At 39.6% G+C, this 21,806-nt stretch overlaps 1 protein-coding gene across 5 annotated transcripts in view; it reads right to left on the bottom strand.

The window, feature by feature from the left end:
- Positions 1 to 21,806, bottom strand: part of ABR (ABR activator of RhoGEF and GTPase) — a 328,573-nt gene that overhangs the window by 56,169 nt on the left and 250,598 nt on the right. For all 5 annotated transcript variants that reach the window (XM_063450023.1, XM_063450024.1, XM_063450025.1 and 2 more), the window contains 7 exons: positions 18,668 to 18,836; positions 18,112 to 18,234; positions 15,940 to 16,015; positions 13,788 to 13,892; positions 8,967 to 9,041; positions 6,406 to 6,503; positions 6,160 to 6,291 (listed from right to left, as the gene is read on the bottom strand). In XM_063450023.1, the coding sequence (XP_063306093.1) occupies positions 6,160 to 6,291; positions 6,406 to 6,503; positions 8,967 to 9,041; positions 13,788 to 13,892; positions 15,940 to 16,015; positions 18,112 to 18,234; positions 18,668 to 18,836 (778 nt within the window). The remainder of the gene's footprint in view (positions 1 to 6,159; positions 6,292 to 6,405; positions 6,504 to 8,966; positions 9,042 to 13,787; positions 13,893 to 15,939; positions 16,016 to 18,111; positions 18,235 to 18,667; positions 18,837 to 21,806) is intronic.

Below are 21,806 nucleotides of genomic sequence, written 5' to 3'. Positions count from 1 at the left end.
TCATCCCTTTTTTTCAAATTATTCAGAGTTTGTGTTTCTTTTTTAGTCATATTGTTACAAAACTCTTTTTTATTTGTCAGTTTCTCTAGATCCTTTGCTACCATTTTACCAAAAACTTCTATTTGACTGCCTTTATCATATGGGCAGAAGGTGGATCGGGGTCTAAATTCTTTTAGATGCTCTGTTTTGTATATAGATTCCATTTTTTGTCCTAGTGGGTCTTCTAGTTCCTTTTTAATGAAAAATCTCTTTATGCTAAGTTTTCTAACAAATTTCTGAAGGTCTATATAAACCTGAAATGGGTCTGGAGGGATATTGGGTGTATATTTAAGTCCCTTCTTTAAGATTAAGCATTCCTCATCTGTCTTAATCTTAAAGAAGGGACTTAAATATACACCCAATATCCCTCCAGACCCATTTCAGGTTTATATAGACCTTCAGAAATTTGTTAGAAAACTTAGCATAAAGAGATTTTTCATTAAAAAGGAACTAGAAGACCCACTAGGACAAAAAATGGAATCTATATACAAAACAGAGCATCTAAAAGAATTTAGACCCCGATCCACCTTCTGCCCATATGATAAAGGCAGTCAAATAGAAGTTTTTGGTAAAATGGTAGCAAAGGATCTAGAGAAACTGACAAATAAAAAAGAGTTTTGTAACAATATGACTAAAAAAGAAACACAAACTCTGAATAATTTGAAAAAAAGGGATGATATAATAATCAAGAATTCAGACAAAGGGGGCGGCATAGTGGTGATGTCCACGGAATATTACCTGGGAGAGGCCTATAGATTGCTAGGTGATAGAACAACGTATATAAAGCTTTCTAGCAATCCAAACATACCTTTTAAAGATGAACTGAAAACTTTACTAGACAAGGCTCTGACCAAGAACACAATTAATACTAACATCTATAAGTTCCTTTTTCAAGAACATCCAAGGATCCCCACATTTTACTTTCTCCCGAAAGTACATAAGTCCAAAACAAACCCACCAGGAAGACCCATAATCAGTGGAATCGATTCTCTCACATCCAAGTTATCTCAATTTATAGATCACTCACTACAAAAATATGCGCAAGCTGCCAAATCTTACCTAAAAGATACTAAACATCTTTTACAAGAACTGGAATCCATCGAATGGCAGAAGGACTACATCTGGATTACTCTAGATGTGAGTTCCCTATATTCAGTGATAGATCACAAACAAGGATTGGAAGCAGTGAGAGAGAACTTAGAGGGGGACGACACGGTGGATTCTGACTTTAGGTCATTCTTACTTGAGGCCATTGGGTTTATTCTAACACATAATTTTTTTATGTTCAATGACGAATTTTTTCTACAGATCAAGGGTACGGCCATGGGCACCAGGTTCGCCCCTAGTTACGCTAACATATTTATGGACTATTGGGAGAGAGCCTTCATTTGGGCCGATAGTCCATTTGGGGCGAACCTGGTGCTCTGGCGTCGGTACATCGATGACATCCTTGTAATCTGGAAAGGATCTGATGAACAATTGATAAATTTCTTTTCTTATCTAAATGATAACACATTCTCATTGGTATTCACACCCATCTTTAACCATACTACTATAGACTTCCTGGACTTGACGATCTTTATCGAAGACCTGGAGATTAGAACTAAAACATACTTCAAGCCTACGGATATGAACAGTTTCATCCAATCGGATAGTGGACATCATCCCAAGTGGCTTGCAGGTGTTCCGAAGAGCCAGTACACCAGATTGAGACGAAACTGTTCAGACGTAAAACTATATACAGAGCAGGCAGAGTTCCTCACTAGAAAATTCGTAGAAAAGGGTTATAAGAAAGACCAATTACAAACCGAGGTGCAAAAGATTAAAAATGTCAACAGGGGAGATCTCCTGGTGGATAGGAATAAAAAATTACCGAATAAAAAGAATCCCTTTGAGTTCTCGTTTAATACACAGTATAACTCGAAAGCATTCCACATCAATAAGATCTTTAAAAAACATTGGTCCATCTTACAACAGGACGAATTTCTGAGATGTCAACTACCAGACATCCCTAAAGTTATTTATAGAAAAGGGAGAAATTTTTCAACCCACTTGACACCTAGTCTATTTAAACCTTCTAACAAAACTAAGGAGGAAAAGAACAGTAGAAAGGGTTTTTATACATGCGGAAAATGTAAGGCTTGTAGATTCATGCCAAGTCATATCTCAGGCTTTAAAAGTACAACAACGGGAGAGGAATTCAAAATTAAGGGTCATACCACATGCTTATCCACCAACGTAGTATATCTACTTAGCTGTGGCTGTGGAGCGCAATATGTGGGGAGAACAGGACGCAAGGCTAAAATACGTTTTCTAGAACATCTAAACAACATAAAGAAGGGGGTTGGGAACCACTCAGTCCCCACACATTGCAATGTATGCCCAGCATTTAAGACCCATAATTTATCCTGGGTTGTTATCGAACGGGTGAATTTGGACATAAGAGGAGGGGATATTATGATGAAACTCAGACAGAGGGAGGGATTCTGGATTCATAAGCTGCAAACACTTCAGCCCCTAGGGCTGAATGTGGATTTTGATTTAGTTTGTTTTTTATAATAGTATAATGTTTTTTACGGGTATTTGATTTTATTTTTATTTTTATATGTATTCTTATTTTTATTCGTATTTGCATCTTCACTTTTATTTTCACTTCCATTAGGCTTATTTTGTAGTCCAGAATCCCTCTCTCTGTTTCTCCACCGTGCACGTATTCCAGCTGTTGTATCCTATTTTTTCTACTTTATTACTACCTTTATTTTTTTTGTATCTAATTCCTGTATTGTGATGTTCTACTTGATTTAATCTTGGATATCTTTTTACATCTAAAAGATACTCCCCACAAATAGATTGTGAACAAGGAATGTGAAGAATGAGTACAGAATCATTATATGTGATAAATATTGATACCACTATGTGTGATAAATACTGATACCACTTTAAGACCACGAAACGCTATGAGTGCCTTACTCCTTCAGAATATATTTTAGAGTATAACTGTAGTTTTAGTACATACCTTTATATTGGCTAATAATGACAATGATTTGAACAAATTTCTAATACCATGTATTTGTTTAATTTTATTTCATGATGACTGCTTCGTGGGGGCGAGATGGAACGCACGTGCGTTCCAGTGAGACGCATTGCGTCCTATAGCCGATGACTTCCGCCCAGCTGACATGAAGGTGGACGTTTCCGGGTTGGTGGAACGCACGTGCGTTCCACAGAGACGCTCCGGAACTCCATATATGGGAAACCATTACGGACCGAAATATAACAGATGAGTTACAGCTGATTCTGATCCGAAAAAACGGCGGGAGGACCTATAAATGGAGGACAAAGTACCCAGAAGATTTGAAGCACTTCATCACTCCTGAGGAAGTCTGCTAAGACAGACGAAACGCGTAGAGTTATTTGAACTTTTATTTAATTTTATTTGATTTTATATTTGTCTATCTGGCTGAGATCTCTACAAGGATTTCGTTCCCTGCATTGTCTGGACGACAGATTTGTATTGATGGGCCTTTTTACACCTTTTATGCTGTAAGTGCAACCATTAAAGCCAATTTATACTTTTTCAAAACAGTGTTACACTATGTCATCTTTCATCTCTTGCATGTAATATCCATTCCTTTAACAACGAGGGATCCAAGAGAATCCACATAATTTTGATGGGCTTGAAAACAACCTCAATCTTGTGAGTGTGATATATAAATAAGGGGCATCTTATTATATCAACGTTAATCCCCTATGAGCGTATTTTCTTTTGTATTTTTTAGGTATAGGTATATCTTGCTTTGTTTCTGTGTATTTTGAGGATTAAGAGGAATCCTTTTGCTATACCTTACCATACGAAGGGAAGTAATTATCCTTTTGCATATTTTTCACATACTGCACTTGGGTGGTCTAAAACTTGCATTCCTATGGGGAAGCATTGTGATTGGCTCAGACCACCACTTCTGATAATGTTAGAGCCAGAAGCTGCAGACTTGAATACAAGTAAGATTTTACTATATTTAGGGAGGCAAGAGAGGACCAGTGGGGCTAGATAGTGGTTTTAACATTTATACATGTTTGTGCTCCTGACCCTATAGTGTTCCTTTAACCCCTTAAGGACCAAACTTCTGGAATAAAAGGGAATCATGACATGTCACACATGTCATGTGTCCTTAAGGGGTTAAAACTGGGGCTTTCCAGGACCTCACTTGGGATTTGGAGCTCCAGACTCTTTTACCACTCCCTGTAGCCCCATCCCTTTTTTATAATGTAAAAAAATTAGTAGAAACTGCAATGTTTACATCAAGCATGTCAAACTCAAAGTCTAGCACAGGCCAAATAAACAAGGTTTAAGTTTATGTGGGCCGCAAATAACACCAAAACTTAAATTTTCCTAGAAACAGAGGTTTATTTTGAAAAGTACAGTATAAAAACACCAGCATCCCCCGCTACTAAACCACATCATCCCCCTCTACTTAATCCCAGTCCCCTGACCCCTATATACTATATCCTAGTCACCATCTCTAGCCAACAAGCAGACTCCACTCACATTGCCGCTGCCAGTATGCGACTCCGGCCTCTGGTATACCCCAAATAATGCCGTCCACACTCTATGCCAAAGCGGATCCACCTGCTACTTCTTGAAACCCTGTGAAGGTGGAGCACGTTGACGTCACGTCAGAATGTGACGTTGCATTGGATACCTCCGTGCACCTCCAGGTCCTCCACTATCCAGCTGCGGCCATCGCAACACAGACCGACACACACACACTCAATGACAGAGACACACTCACCGACAGACACACTCACTGACAGACAGACAGACACACACACATTCGTGCACACACTCACATCATTTTAGTTATTGCTCCCTATCTTTGGGAGCTGGTGTTGGGCCTCTCCCTGGGGTCCAGTTGGGATCTTATATCTGGAGATCTCCTTCCTGCTCCTCACGGCTCCCTCACACGCAGTTTAGTGATGTCGGGTGCCGGAATATGACGTCCTATTCCGGCACCCGGCATCACTACAGCCGGGCCACAAAGATGTTAATTGTGGGCCGCATGCGGCCCGTGAGTGTGACATGCTTGCTTTACATTGAAGGGTTACACACACCTCTAGTGGCTCTCTTCCAGGCAGCCACAAGAGGTGTTTTTCCTCTACAATGACAATGTGACCAAAAGTAGCGAATTGGAAAGCACTGAATTCAATTTCCTCATCATTTGTGTGCAGCCTTTAAATGCCAAACAACTTTTTCATGGTTAAATTAACCTTATAGAAGACTGAGTTAAAGAGGGTGAGGAGAATCAATACAAATAAATAAATAAATGATATATATAAAACATGAAGGTGAACTTTCACAAGTGTTGGATGGCGAACACATACAACAGCATAGATATAGACTGGAATCTAGCCAATCGAACATACATACAGCAAATTGAAGAGAGTAAAGCAGTGATGTCAGCATGTGATCAAACTTGATAGTAAAAACTATTTTGGTAAAGTCTAAAACATTATTACGTCATGAGCATCAATCCTGACAACTGGCAATCTGAAATGATCAGAACAGGAAACAAGGTAGACAGGTATTGAAAAGTAGCGATAAACTATGACTGTATGTTGTATTGTAAATACCATAGATATTTATGGATATATCCAGTCTGTGAACAGGGCAAGGCCTATTTCTTCTCCCTTGACGCTGTAGCATGAGCAGTCATTAAGGCAGCCACGAGAAGACTGTCAAGTATGATATATGCTCAGTTGAAGCTTTAGCAACAATACTGAAGGAATCTAGTGTGACTGGGCCAAAGGAATCTAGCGTGACGTGACTCAACTAAAGAAAGCTAGTGTGAGCTAGCCAACTTCCAGATGTGTCGTGTGTGTGTGTATATATATATATATATATATATATATATATATATATATATATTTATGATGCGGATTCACAAATAAACTTTTTTTCTCTCTGTTTTTAACAAAATTACTTTATTGTAACAAATGTCATTGAATTCTAAAGCACGATGATCCAGAAATTATTTTTTTTAAAATATATAACCATATATTCTTTTCTTTAGTAGGTGATTTTTGCCTCTATGTGCGTCTAGGAGGTGCTATCTGTGTCTTTACCTGGATTTGCCCCTTGCCCATGATCTTGTCCATAATCTCATTGTTATCTGTATTGCGCTTGCTCTTATCGTAGCACTTTTCATAACAGAGGATTCGCAGGTACTGAGACCCCTCAAGTTCAATTTCAAACTCCTGGGGATGAGGAAGAGACAGGACATAAGACAGATAAACTATTAACATCTTGTAAGATACATGTAAAGTATCTGAGCAAATTCAAAAACAAAATAATTTTTGGGGGTTTCATACCTCATTCCACTCGGGCTCTGTGGTGTCACGAAAGACTCTAGTTTTGGCTTTATTGACAAAATACCCAAATGAGTCCACTTCCAGTGTGCAGTAAAGATCTGATGGAAGATAAAAGTAGAATGCGAAGTGAAGTACACCATATCTCTTTCTGTACAGGAAACGTGGCGTACAGACAAGAAGAGAGAAGCTTTTTATCCATGTAATAACCTTGCGCAAAGAAAGGCTGAATTGCTAAACATTAAACAGGTATGAAAATATATAACTACATGGTGCCAAAGCCAGAAAGATTGCACTTTACCAGCAATATGCAGGTGTTAGACCTGACCCAGCTGTATAAATCTCAGCTAAAGCTTGGGCTAGCATGCTGCAGTAACAAAGAGCTAGCTATTTTCTGTGCAAGAGAACATAGGTGTTGGGGAATGGGCATGTTTAGACATCCAGTGCCAGACTGCAAGCAGTCAGGCTAGGTTTAAGTAAAATTATTACCAAAAAATGAGGATATAAGTCCAGCATTTTGTTAAATTGCTTAACGTTCAGGTGGCATTTCAAAGATATTCTTTACATGGTTATATATTGGGAAATTGTTTATAAAACGCTCCCCCATATGCATCATGGCCAAAGAATGTCATCAAAGAGTACATTTAGTACATTTTACTAAACATAAAATGTTAGTTTAATCAATGGAATGAGCCGAAGAGGAGAACACCACATTCACTTTAGCGACATGTCACATGCTGCTTTTTTGTTTGTCACTCTCTTTTCAGCTATGTAACTATGTAATGTAACTATGTAACTATAGTACATTTATTCAGCTTAATACGTTTGCATATGGAATAAAAGTGAAACAATATGTATTATTTAAGTTCAATAAATCATTTTATTTTTCAGTACAATGGTTTACCCAATTCTTTTCCAATGTGAAAATACTATCGCAGGACTGAATTGGACTTGCACAACGCATGCAGCTGAAACATGGCCCAAGGCTGAGACACCAGCTACATTTAGCAGCCTTAAACATCTAAAGCTGAAGTCCCATGTATCTAAACTAAACAAACATGCACCTCCACCATACAGTCAACATAAGATTAGTTGAAAGTCTGCTGGTGAACTTTGTGCGAGGTTCAGATTCTGAAACACATTTTGTTTTCTGTTGACTTGACAGAGTTAAATGTTGAGAACGCCAGCCAGGGAAACAAAATGGCCACTCTCCCCTGCTCCGCTCCCTCGGGCGCACAGCAGTGATGCTGGAGCCGGAATATGACGTCACTCCTGCTCCGGCATCACCAAGAGGCGCGCAAAGGAGCTGAGCAGGAAGACCACTGCTCCCATACCCCATGCCCGCACACCAGCCGCTCAGCAACCCCACTGGACCCCAGGGACCGCACGCCCAGATGCTCAGCAGCCCCAGTGGACCACAAGCCCAGCAGCCCCAGTGGACCACAGGGACCGCGCGCCCAGCCACTCAGCAGCCCCAGTGGACCACAGGGGCCGCGCGCCCAGCCACTCAGCAGCCCCACTGGACCCCAGGGACCGCAAGCCCAGCCACTCGGCAGCCCCACTGGACCACAGGGACAAAAAGGGGTAATCTAAGTACTATGTAAAAATGCATGGGCAGACCTCCCCCCCATTTTTGTTACCCCCTCATCTATATCAGGGGTATGGAGAATTTTTCACAGGAAAATGCCAGAAACAGTATTAAACTATATGGGATGGGATAAACTATATGTATGGAATTGGTTTGCCTCTTCCAGTCAATATATAACAGAATTTAATCTGAAGTTATCATTGACTCTTGTTGTCCGAGCTTTGAGGGAATTTAGTTTTATATCAACTGGAGAGACTCTGCTGAGCACCCCTAGCTTGGAACATTGAATGCAGATAATTACCATATCAGAACTTAACATTTCAAAATTTTTATTTTTTTATATCATAACTGTACACATTAAAAAAAAAAAAAACTATTTATAAATATAATACACATAAATAGAAAATGTCAACACTATTTTGACTACCATTTTCTGTGATGGCAGAATATATAAAATGTTTGATCACCGGTGAGATCATGTTAAGAAGAAAGAAGATTAAAGTAATATTGATTAGCTTCGAAGTTAAATGCCATGACAGTAAGAGGACTTGTTCTAGCATGCAGCTCTCTCTCTCTAAAACGTTTTATGGATGGCTTAGGTCATATCGACCCACAATAGCCGCTTTCAGACCACAAGTATATTTTCGTTATAACAACAAAATGGCTTGCTGCACGAAAGTGTTGTCAACCACTCAGCCCTGAAAAGAAATGGTCTTGAAAAATTGCTTATCAGCAAATATGAAATGGTAAATACTCAAAGGTAGGAATCTCATTTGATGCATTTGACCAGGATACATCGACCTTTAACACTTGCTCTGTTGAAGCAGGATTAAAAAAAAAAAAAATTAAAAAAAATCTACTGATCTGCAGCCAGCTTTTTCATGGGTTGCAAAATTTAGCTACGGTTTAATTGATCCTCCACTGTGTTACCAATCCTAAGTACCGCACATCTCACACCAGCAAAACAGTTACTTACCGGCAGAATGGTCAAATCCTTTGGCAGTGTGAACGATCACATGAAGAAACCCGTACAGTCCAGGAGATTCGTCATCTAGAACATAAATAAATTAAAAGGGTCACAATTCTCCACTATACAGGTTTTCAGTACGACAATGGGTTTAGCGGCCCAAGCTGTGAGCATCACAAAGAAAGGGTTTTCAGCGTGGAAGAAAAAGGCAAGTTGAAGTAAAGGAATTGGAGGTTGCTCAATGATGGCCTATGAATATGTTTAGCTAGTTACATGTCTAATTTGTTGCAATTTACTTTTAGATCGGTTGTAAAAGCATCAGGGAATAATGGACCCACTCATTTCACTGTCTGCAAACGTGTTAACAGTTTTCATGCATACATTTTGATCCAATATTGCTGGATAATATACTTCATAATATATTAATCTGCTCCTAAGAGTAAATGTATTAAATCCATTCTATGTAAGCAATAAAACTAGATTTAAATAAGATCAAAATAGGTCTGGGGGTTTAACAAGTTTTTGGCACTCTAATCTAAAAATACATTTATTTAAATTAAAAAAAACACACACGGCTGTAAACGGCAAAAACTGCGTATGCCAACAAAAAAGGTACACAAGCAAAGAGCATCTTGCGAAAGGCAATGGGCCAGGGATATCCAAAAAGTAGATCCCCAGTTACCCAGTTATCTGAGAACTACAACTGCCATAATGCACTGCCATTTCAAAGGCTGACAATGCATTGCAGGAATTGTAGTCCTACAACATTTGGGAATGTATATTGCGGGCACCCCTGCAGTTGAGCAATTCTAAATTAAAACATTATGGGATATTTTGTGCCATTTAAATTTCAATAAAGGCATATTTGCAAACAGCGTGCGCCTCATCATTTTCCATACTCCTTGTCAAAATACCCTCTGGATACTGCATAATAAATGTACATTTTGCTTATTTAAGCATGTGACACACTTCATCTGAATAGAGATTTATGGGATTCATTACTGCAAGCCAGTTTATTATTTATTTATTTTTGATCACTAAAAGCCATGCTATCATCTCAATATTCTGCTGCCGTCCACCGTCCCAACAGTCTCATAATACTGCTATTAACTGCAACAACTTTGAATTCTCAATGCCCTCCTTCTCTAGCATACACATTAACCTCATCAGGTGAAGACTCCTCAATTCGAACAACTTCTAAACATAAACCTGGGATCGAAATAGAATCTTTAAACACCCACGCCCTTCCTGGCATTTCATCATTACCTTTATACAAAGGTTTAACAGGAGATACATCCATATCATGTGAAGGGTAAACGTGTTTTAAACATGGTCATAGCTGTAAACATTTTCTGTAAGATATCTCAGTGATAGGCGACCTTTGCACTGCAGATATTTCTATGTCAAATTTCCCATGAAGCACACAAATAACTTCTGAACCAAGATCAGCCATTATTAGTACTTTACCGTTGACTCAATATCAATCAATGACCCAAATACAGCATCTGCTTTGCAGATATGACTACTAGAAATTTCATGCACATTCGGTATTATGTATGGTATTTAAATTTTCTGAAGCAACCTAACGTGCTACAGAATACAACCATACAGAAATTCTACAGATACCAAAATGTAATATATGCTCTATACGTAAAGAAAAAAAAAACTAAACAAAAATGTCATGCATTGAAAAGCATTTCACTTTTCTGAATGGCAAATTGTATTCTCTGTAGATCTAAAATGGAATGCACCCATATAAATCACTCCCTTAAAAATGATGTAGATAAGAACAGTTAAACATATTATAATTGTGTAAGGCATATTTCCTTTATTAAATCTATGCTCCCTGTCACAGCTGGAACCCCTGCACACTATTTCCGCCCCTACCTGGGAGAGGTCCTTGGGAATAACCTCACATTCCTGAGGCTTTTTCCAAGGAAGCCAGGCAAGGAGAGGGGGACGCTCAATTTCTCAATTGCTTGCAACATAAAAAGCACAGAATAAAAAGTGATTGTACAATTTAACCCCATTCATTGCCAGGGAATTTCCCAGCTAAAGGATATTAACCCAAGAGCACTGCAGGCTATTTTCAAGGATTTAAAAGTCTGAGAGTTTATAAAAAAATATCTAATACAAAGACATGTAAGTAATAATAATAATAAAAAAAAAAAATGTTTGTGTTTGTAAATAGATCTATGAGTCAAAAACAGATAACATTGTGTTTCAGTGTTTATGAGTTATATTTGAGTAGGTGAGTTTTGAAAGTCTGTTAAGTGGTTTTAGGATTAGAAATAGGTCCCTCGGGGGTCTGTCTGTGAGGGATTGCGTGTTTTGGTTTTTGGGCCATTGCCATAATATAAACACAAATTTTTTGGGGGAATGGTTTGTCAATAAACCATACAATGTCAGTGGTTGTGGGCAAGAAACCTCTATAATATCTAGTGTTGGTGCCTCTAAAAAATATGCCTATTTAGAAACAGGCAAATGGTGAAATGCATTGTTGGACATGCATTTGCCCGAGGAGAGAAGCGGCAAAAAGGCAGTTCCCCAGTTTTTTACAGAACTGGAACAGCCATGATGCTGTGAATGTCTTAAGGTAAACACAGCAAAATCGGAGGTGTAGTTCAATATATAGCAAGATACATCTTTTGGTCACCACTGCATTAGGGCTACGAATGCTTCACTTACTCAATGGCTGCGAAGGTTGTACATAATTGGATTAGGAGAATGCTTTACAGCTCATCCATAACAGTGATGCAGGGTTCTCTGCATTTGGAGGTCACTCTCACATGGAATGTATGCAGTCTCTCTGTGAGGTTGAGCATGCTGGGTTATTAGAACTTCCTGAAGAGAACATTTGTGTAGGGGTCCCAGGATTCTTTATAACCTCACAGGTAGGTGCACAGATCGTAAAGCAGTCATGTGCTAAATTCAAATTAGCATGTAAAGCATTAGTATGTATAACCCAATATGCCATAAGCAGAAACACAGGTGCATTCATTTCTAAAAATGTGTCTAAATAATAAGAAATAACTCCCAAGCAGTCCTTATCTTGGGACAAAATACTTCTATTCTTCTCTTCTACTCAATGTCCCTCTTTTAGGTCTGCTCCAAAACAGTAGTGTGTATATGTAAATAGCATATATAGAATGATTAAAACAATTCAGAGATTTAAGCAAAACGCAAGACGAGGAAACAAAAACACATTTCCAGCCAGCCTGGCAGCAAATGTTAAAGGAATATCATGTGCTAATCAGAACTGGTTAAAAAAAATATTAATTTCACTAGGACCGCTGGGTATACAATGGGAATTTGTATAAGATGACTGGGGATTCTGCAGTCTGCAACTGACTTTAGAAACAATTCCTACATCCAACAACTCCACAGTCCATAGGGGTCAATGGGGTAGTGAGAATTTTGCATCTCTCTCTCCAAAGCAAAAAGCGAGAGATCATGTTAATCACCGCACGTAGGTCAATTCACAAAACATAAAATAGTATTTGTGAGTACTGAATAGCTGTAGTATGGCTGCTACCAGTTCATTGATTGGTTGTACGTGATGAGTGGAATTGTGGCTGACAATAAACTACTTATCCCACGCTTGACAATATTTATTAGTACCTGCACAGAAGCTAACTTCATAATTCTTATTTTGCGTACAAAATGTGTACAATACTTCTAAACAGTAATACAAAAACTGTATTCTCGCGGAATCCTGACGATGTCATGATATCTTCAAAGATCACGCTGGAAGGAGAAGATGGAATATCACCGTATAGCTTGGTGAGTGTCTTAACACTTAAGGGCATGATACACTGAGAAAGGGTCACAGACATGAAATGTTTGTACACGTGCATGTCATTCAATAAAACTCGTGTGCAACACTGGTAAAAGTAACTTAAGCTGCAAAGAGAGTATTTTTTTTTTTTTTAATGGTTTCAGTACTGCACTATACTATTTTAGTTTGAAAAGCGTATCCAAAAATATTAAATTGAGGCCTCTGTGTCATATGAATACCATTCACTTGGGGATCTTGGGGATACGGTAACAAAGAAAGTAACTGGACCTTTAACATTCCTGTCGTTTTTGACATTAGGTGAGAGTATCCAGGAGGATAATTATCCAAAGTGGAGGAGAAAAGTGAAATTCAATACGTCTTTGGAAGTGGTTTCTCCTTAACAGTATTTGTGGTTTTTAGATATCCTGTAATGCTTAATTATTTTTTTGAATTACGTTTTCTCCCCTGACTGGTCATCCTACAGATTACATACTTACTCTCGTCACTTGTTGAGCGATTGACATTAATTTTGCCAATATACAAAACTAATTTACTGTACAAAGTAAATTATTCCTAACAAATTTCTCTAATTCAAGAAATAAAATAAAGTTGTGGTTTATTAACTAAACCTGGCATAGTGGTCAATTGATCAGGTTATTGCAAATTTTACACATAAACAGCAGAGCTGTTTTTTCCCCACACTCAGCTATTCTGACCTAAAATTTGCAATCCCCCCTTGTCGAATTTTTAAAACACGATAAAGCATTTTCACAGGTTTTGAAAAACTAGACCTAACATAATCATGTTATGGTTCCAGCTTTAATATATAGTAATATTAATTATAACAATCCAAAGCTCTGCTCTAATTTAAAAATAAAATAAAACGAAATGTATAAAATATTTAAATAGATGTGAATTAAGATCAGTTAAATATAGCAACTTGTTTCTTTTCCCATGATAAATATGCTAAGAAACACTGCTCATTTGTGGTGGCTAGCGCCACCATGTGGGTAAGCTGTTGTGTTGCAGGCTTGTGGTAACAATCAACTTACCATCCTTATGGCTGATAATGGGGAAATTGTGAACTGTTCGCAGTTTGAAACAGGACCCGGTAAGAACCTGAAGTTCAACAGAGCTGAGTGCAAAGGCTTGGAGATCTGCAAAGACAAATATGTAGAGCACACATCTCACTATTTCTTTCAAAACTGAAAATGTTCCATAGTAAGGGATTTTATTACTGCAGAGAGATGTACCAATTCAAGGAATCCCCGAATGACCAAAAGAAACATGTTAATTAGCCAAGTTGGTCTGACAATCCAGCTCGACTCAGAAGGCGTAAGCGTTTCCACCTTGAGCGGATTTCCAGAGAGCCAAATCACATGTAGGTTGCATTAACACGAGGCCACATTTAACCCTTCTAATGGATCAACCTACAAATAAAATTAATTTGGACGCCAAGTACTAATTACTGTATAGCAGTGTTATAGGAACACTCCAAGCACCATAACCACTACAGCTCGCCAAGTGTGATTATGGTTCCAAGGATGTATGGAATGAGGGGAGAATGAATTATGTGTAGGGTGACCAAATCCAGCATGTTTACAGGTACACAAGTTTCTCATATTTATGGAAATGCATGAAAAGGTTGCCCTGCACTGTGTAAAACGCTATTCTGAATTCTACACACTACAGGGCTACCCATTTCATCTGCTGCCCATCAATATGTATATGTAATATGTGTCTCACAAAACATGGTGGATCTAGTTCCCTTAATTATGTGGCTACTTGTGAACAGGGACATCATAATACATTATTCAATGCAGAGATATGATGCTAGTGGATCCAGGGGCGTATTAGCCACGAGGCAAACAAGGCATATGCCTTGGGCGGCAAAAAAGCCACCCCAAATGCCCAGGGCAAATGTCTTGTTAGCCTTGCGGCTAACAGACATGCTGGGCTGCCGGCGGGCTGCTGGGCGGTCGGGCAGCGCTGGTGGGCGGCTGGCGAGGGAGCACTTCCTCTGAGCTGTCTGCTCAGCTCCCTCGCGCGCCGCAGAGTGAGGCTGGGAGCCGGAATATGATGTCATATTCCGGCTCCCAGCCTCACTCTGAGGCGCGCGAAGGAGCTGAGCAGACAGCTCAGAGGAAGTGCTCCCTCGCCAGCCGCCCACCAGCGCCGCTCACCCAGCAGCCACTGGACCACCAGGGAGGAAGAGACCCCCCCCCCAGCATTTCCAAAGGTAAGGGGGGGGGGGGAAATAAATTTTAAAAAACGTGTTAATGTGGGTGAGTGTGTGTGTCTGTTAGTGTGTGTGTGTCTGTTAGTGTGTGTGTCTGCTAGTTTGTGTCTGCTAGTGAGTGTGTGTGTGTCTGTTAGTGTGTGTGTGTGTCTGTTAGTGTGTGTGTCTGCTAGTGAGTGAGTGTGTGTCTGTTAGTGTGTGTCTGTTAGTGTGTGTCTGTTAGTGTGTGTCTGTTAGTGTGTGTTTGTCTGTTAGTGTGTGTTTGTCTGTTAGTGTGTGTTTGTCTGTTAGTGTGTGTTTGTCTGTTAGTGTGTGTTTGTCTGTTAGTGTGTGTTTGTCTGTTAGTGAGTGTGAGTGTGTCTGTTACTGAGTGTGAGTGTGTCTGTTACTGAGTGTGAGTGTGTCTGTTACTGAGTGTGCGTGTGTCTGTTACTGAGTGTGAGTGTGTCTGTTACTGAGTGTGAGTGTGTCTGTTACTGAGTGTGCGTGTGTCTGTTACTGAGTGTGAGTGTGTCTGTTACTGAGTGTGTCTGTTAGTGTGTGTGTGTGTTTCTGTTAGCGAGTGTGTGTTTCTGTTAGCGAGTGTGTGTTTCTGTTAGCGAGTGTGTGTTTCTGTTAGCTAGTGTATGCGTATCTGTCAGTGAATGTGTGTGTGTGTATTTAGAATGCGGGGCGGGGGGAAAGGTTGGGTGGGGGTGGCGCGCGGGGGGGCGCCTGAGTTTTGTCCTGCCTAGGGCAGCACAAAACCAGGATACACCACTGAGTGGATCCAGAGTTTGTACAATAACAATGCAGGAGATGTTATTGGGTTGTGTGGCTGGAACTCTGGGATGTATATGCAGCACAGTGTGTGGGTCTTCTAGTTGGGACACTGTGATATATATCCAGCCCAGTTCAGAGGATATTGGTTAGTTCTGTGATATATCCAGCAAAGTGTTGGTGACTTCATAGCTCAATGCAGTTACCTTTCTTTTGAAGCTTCTGGATAGCTTCCCTCCATTCAGACCTCTCGTAATCAGATGACAGTAGGAAGAGGTAACTCTAGAAACAAATAGAACAGAACTTGTCATGTTTGTATTCACTGTTAACTGACTTGTTGCAAATAACAAAAAAATAAATCAACCCAGAAAATCAAACTATTTATATTAACAGAATATGAGAAGATACTGTATGGAGTTGGAGAGGAAAAGCAATGCCTTGGGGGATTCCTCAGATTTAAATCAGAAAGAGCTGATACGTAAAGGTAAGAGGGCAAATTACGGAATATAGTGTACACACAATTTTTGAAGCGGATATTTAGCTCCAAATATATGCGCATTTGTGGTACAATCCCCTCCTATAGATTTCCTTGATATCTAGTTCAAGATATTTTATTCTGTACCATTTACAGTATGAGAGGAGGATGGTCCACAGAGGCTGCACCCCCAGGTTTTGTTATAATAAAAAAAAAAAATTCAATCTTTAAGTGTGATAAGGACCTACAGTGTAATTTAAGTGAGAATCTGCACAACTAATTATGTCAAGATTTATGGATTTTTTTTTTTTTTATTTAAAAATTCTGCACTCCTCAGATAAGCTTAGTTTGCTCAAATGGAATTTCTAACATTGCTTATTTGCATTGGGCTGTACGATTACAGGCACCCTAAATGATAGGCCTGCATATTGTCCTTTGTTCTAGGGCTTTCATTGGGTAACTATATCTCTGATATCTTGTGTAGCTAATTTTAGAGGCTGGTCTTTTCCAGATATGTGCATCTATAGGTTTATGGTGTTGAACAGGGCATAACTTCTCAGTGGATCAAGGGTTGAGTACAAGGTATTAAAAAGGTAAAAACTAAAAAAAAAAGCATTGAGTACATACGAGCAGGAGAGTCTAGGATCCTACCATCTTTAAACATTCACTAGGTTCACAGGCAGGTATTTCATAATATTAAAAGATTCTATTCAACCCTGATCAATCTGACACAAAAATGACCATCTTGTAATAATGTATACCAAACCTAGTAGTTTAGATATTATTTCATATATATCACTAAAAATTGTTAATGGCGGTGCTCTGGACACACAACTAATACCCCCAATGTGTTTATAGATTCATTATTCCAAAGGTTTTAACACATTATCAGTCATGAATTCATCATCAATGTTTGTATTGTTTTATTTGGTAAAATCCAATACGTCAATGCACTGCATTTAAGATTCCACTGAAGATGGCATGATAATTGATGCTTAGTAATGCCTAAAGATAAATTAAAGTCCATCATACCTCCCAACATTTCAAATGGCCAAAGTGGAGTTGTGGCTGGAGGTGTGACCAGGAGTGGGGCTTTTATAGGACATCTTAGGTGACTTCATAACCTACTGATGACCATTTATGTAACAGTGTGAAATAAAAAACTTTGGACTTTAGAAATTAGTCTGAAAGTGTAATTTTGATAAACACAGGTATTATAAATGAAGATTACAACAAAGTATAGTGCTGTGAAGGTCTCTAAAAAGAGACATAGGGATTACACCTCCTAATTAGGGATAATTAAGAAGTATTAAACCTGTGTTACTAAGAACGGACCATAAAGCATATGCCGAGGCCCTATGTAATTATATGCCTATATATATATATGATCCCAGGTGATGCTCCTTCCAGCATCCACTACTTTAATGATTAAAGACACATCTTGTTTTTCATCTCTCTGGTTGGTGGTAAATCATTATCCTCTACATACTGCATGGAACCAAAACGCTGTCTAGAGCTGAAAAGCAATGTCTTTGAACATCCAGCTTTAAAGAAACGCATCCTTGTGATATGGACTCAAAAGGGAAAGATTGCGTAGAAAGCCAAATCAGTCAAACGTACTTATTTATTTCTTTAAAGTAAGGAGCTTGATCGGCTCCCACGCACTTGTTCCCCTGACAGAATTACTCATTTTCCACATCAGACACTGCAGAATTCCCCTTCTGGCAACATGATTTCCCTGTCTAAATGTTCAAAGCATGCAAATAACCACGGATCCCAAGTGTGCAGACCAAAGCCGATTCCTATTTGTTGCTTTTATACAATACTGAATTTCCCCCAGCAGGGGCGTTCCGGCTGCCAGCTTCACATAAAGTAGCTGGCAAAGCAATGATATGACACTCACCTTGCCATTCTTGTTATGGATTCGAAAGGGGATGGTAGGAGAGTAAAGGAGGAGCCAGGACTCATATTCATGCATTTTCTTCTTTAGTCTCTCGATTGCACGACTGGAACCTTTATTGGATTTCTGTTTTTAAAAAGTAAAATGTAAGAGTACTTTGAGCATTGACTAATTATGGGTATTTTGATTGGGTTTGTGATGTTTCATACACCATTGATTTTAAAAAGCAAAGCATAACCTATTCCACATGACTGTTGTGCATTTCTACGTCTTAAAGAAAACTCCAAGCAGGGAATGGAAAAATAAAGGGTACATTCACAGAGGACAGAGAAATAGCCCCAAATTAAAAGTTCTCAACAAGATGAGAACAAGATTAAAGTCCAAATTCCACTGATACTGGGGATGGAGAGGTCTGAAGCTTTAAGCAAAAGAAATAAGAGTTTGTAAATTGTTCCCTCTTAACATTTACTCTACTTAAGTCCAATGCAATAAACCCCATTCAATAGCTGAAATGAGAACAGAGACCCTTAAATATTACAAATCTGAGTTTCATACGGACCTTTTCTTTCTGTATCTCACTTTTCAGAACAGATATCTTTGCTTTCATCTCTTCGATCTCATGGTCAGGGGTAGCATGGAGCTGATGGATGGGCTCCGACTCCTCAGGGGAAGGGAACACCAGGTCTGCAAGAGGAATGTACCACTTGCAATCATACTGCTGATGCTTCCTGTGCATAAAAAGAGAAAAATGGGTTTACGGCAAGAGTTAAAAACAAGAGATGAAAACAGTGTTAAAAGGAACCCAGAACCTGAAACTAGGTTTACAGTTAAAGATATAAAGATACTTTGTTATTAAATTCCTTTACAGTCAATGCAAAGATTTGTCCCTGTCAGCATCTCCATCCCCTGAGTTTGAGCAGATTCTGTGAACCTAAAGCAGGAAGTGGCAAGGTTTACATTTTGCCTAAACCATGCCTTGCATCGCTGTAACACAGACCCCTACTAAAACCACTTTCTCCTTTCTCTCCCTCGATTTTCATAGGCCTTTACATATATGCTATACATTGGCTATTGTGGAATACATTTCCCATTGTTTGGTGTCTGAAAATGAGTGTAAACAGAGTCAGTTTTCCCGCAAGCTCACAGCCGCAGGTTGTCAGGCAGGAGAGGGACAGCACACCTGTGCACTCAGGGAGGACATGCAGGCTGTGCTATGGGCTCAGAGCTGGCTACTGAGCTCAGTGATGACATCACCCCATCTGCTATGTGACAGTGTTCTTATAGAACACTCCATTGATACAGTATGCAGGCAACTACCCTGGACAGCCTATATTTGAGGACAAGCAGTATGGAGGGCAGTATCAGATAGGTCATGTTGTATGGAAGGCAGTGATGGGTAACCTCTGCAGTGGATTCCTTGCTCGGATATTCACTGTTCATTAACATGTCTGCATTGTATTCATACATCCTGCACACAGCATTCACATATACTGCACACAGTATACCCAAAGGCATATAAAACAGATAATTCATATTCATTTTATTTAAAAGTTCTTACATAGCGCTCTTACAAATAGGGTGTAAACAGTTACACACACTGAAACAAAAGGAGAGAGAGATGAATATACACCTCACACAATATTCATACACTGTACACAGCAGGCATATACTGTACAAAGCATGCTTGCAATGCACACAGCAGATAATATTCATATACTGCACAGTGTTCATATATACTACACAAAGCCTTTATGCACGGCATACAGCTTACACACACACATCATTTAGAAACTACACAAGTTGGGGGGCTGCTTTGAGGTAACTGGCCTTGTGGCAGCGAGGAGGGCAAATCTAGCCCTGTGTAAATCAGTTTACAGCTGTAAGCGTTTCTTCCAATGTAAGAAGAAATACTTTTATTCAGGCAGCTTCAAGCTGGTTTGGGGACAATGTCACACAATTCTGGAGCAAGAACTGCTCTCCCCCTGCCTAAAAAGAACTGTTGCTAAACACAAAAGCTGTGTTTAAGCTTTTCGCTGTGCCCCTGTCTATTCTGTCCACCCACTCACTACAGTGAATACAAACAGTAGGAGGAAGATGGCAGCAAGTTCAAACATATTACAGAGTTGGCCGCAGCAGAGGTGTAAGAAATTTTAGACTCCTGCCGTTTACTTCACCACATGATAATGACTATGTCTTTTGGACATAATCAGATTTTACATGTACTGGAACATGTCGAAAATAAAACAGGACAAGTAGATAGACCGGAACAAGGAGAGGACATTCCACGAGAACATGAAAAAGGAAACTATATCTGTTATAGGTATAAGTCTATAAAAGTAATTACTTTCTGAAAATTCCTTACATAGGCTGAAAAGAAACATGTGTCTATCAAGTTCAGTCTCACATCTGCTTTTGCAGTTAATCCAAAAGAAAGCAAAAAAAAACCCCCAAAAAAGGTCTGAAGCGCTTCCAATTTTGCAACACACTAGGAAAAAAATCCTTCTTGACCCCACAGTGGCAGTCAGATCTCTCCTTGCTTCAAGAAGCTATTATCCCACAAATTAAAAATATATATCCCTGAATATTATGTGTGATGGTAGAGCAGAAGATAGACACTTTATATAGTCCCCTAAATTTTCCTTACGTTTTAATTACCCTATGCCCTTTATAGGTGCAGGGTGTGTATAATTTGTGTATTGTGAAATGTTTGTGCATTTTCCTGTCCTGCGGATTCTTTCAACCTACTAGGTGGAGTTGGCTGTGGAGCCTGTACAGCACCATCTGTTGGTTATAAGGATCTTGTAACATCTATATGCACTACCTGAATAGCAAGAATTGTTAATATGCAGAATCAGGTAGATTTACATATCATGATTTCTGCAGGCAGGTGATAGATTTCATATGAGTTATTGTCTTCCTCACCCCTTTATGAATATAACCACTTTCTGAATATGTTAATATGAGTTCCTCTGTGGTGGAATCTCGGTAAAAATAAATTTAGTAGGCCGAGATTACCACGTGGCATGTGTACGTGCATATGCTGACGTATCGATCAGTTGGTTGCACGTGGCAAGATACGATCAGTAGTGTACGGAGCATGTGCAAGAATACAGGATATAGTATTCCCCTCCTCCATTGTGCTGGACAGGCCATGCGGTCAAACAGGAAGTTAATTCTTATTTGTGTTGATTGGTTAAGAGAATGTGCGGGTGGAGCTTAATATGGGAGGAGTTATGTGCCTATATAAGGAGCCTGCACTATTGTCCGGGGCTCAGAACTTGCTGTATTTTGGTGACATTAGTCCCTCTGAGTCCCGATCGGTGATCCAATAAAGAATCTCTTCCTTCCTGAAGAAACCTGTGTCCATCTCTCTGTGCTTCGCTTCCGTCAGTTTCTCCGGTATCATTTGGTGCATTGGCCGGGAAGCTCATCGTTCAACGGTAGCTGAGAGGCAGAGGCGTGAGACGGTCTATCTTTGCCCATGTTCTCTACGGCTGCACCCCTGAACTTCTGCGTGGACCTCCCTTCGTCTCGGCGCCACTGGTCCGTTGTCCAGGAGATCATCGGCCTCTACGTGAGAAGTGCTGGGGTGTCCCCGTCGATGAGTGTGAACTCAGGTTCAGGAACGAGGAGGTAAGACAACTGCTGTTTTAGACGGCAGGACCCACTAGGGGTATACCGATTGTGCGGTAGGCCCA

This window comes from Pelobates fuscus, chromosome 1 (genome assembly GCF_036172605.1).
Source record: "Pelobates fuscus isolate aPelFus1 chromosome 1, aPelFus1.pri, whole genome shotgun sequence".
NCBI classification, from domain to species: Eukaryota; Metazoa; Chordata; class Amphibia; order Anura; family Pelobatidae; genus Pelobates; species Pelobates fuscus.
Note: the sequence above shows the minus strand (reverse complement) of the source record. Positions and strands in the feature narration are given on the sequence as shown.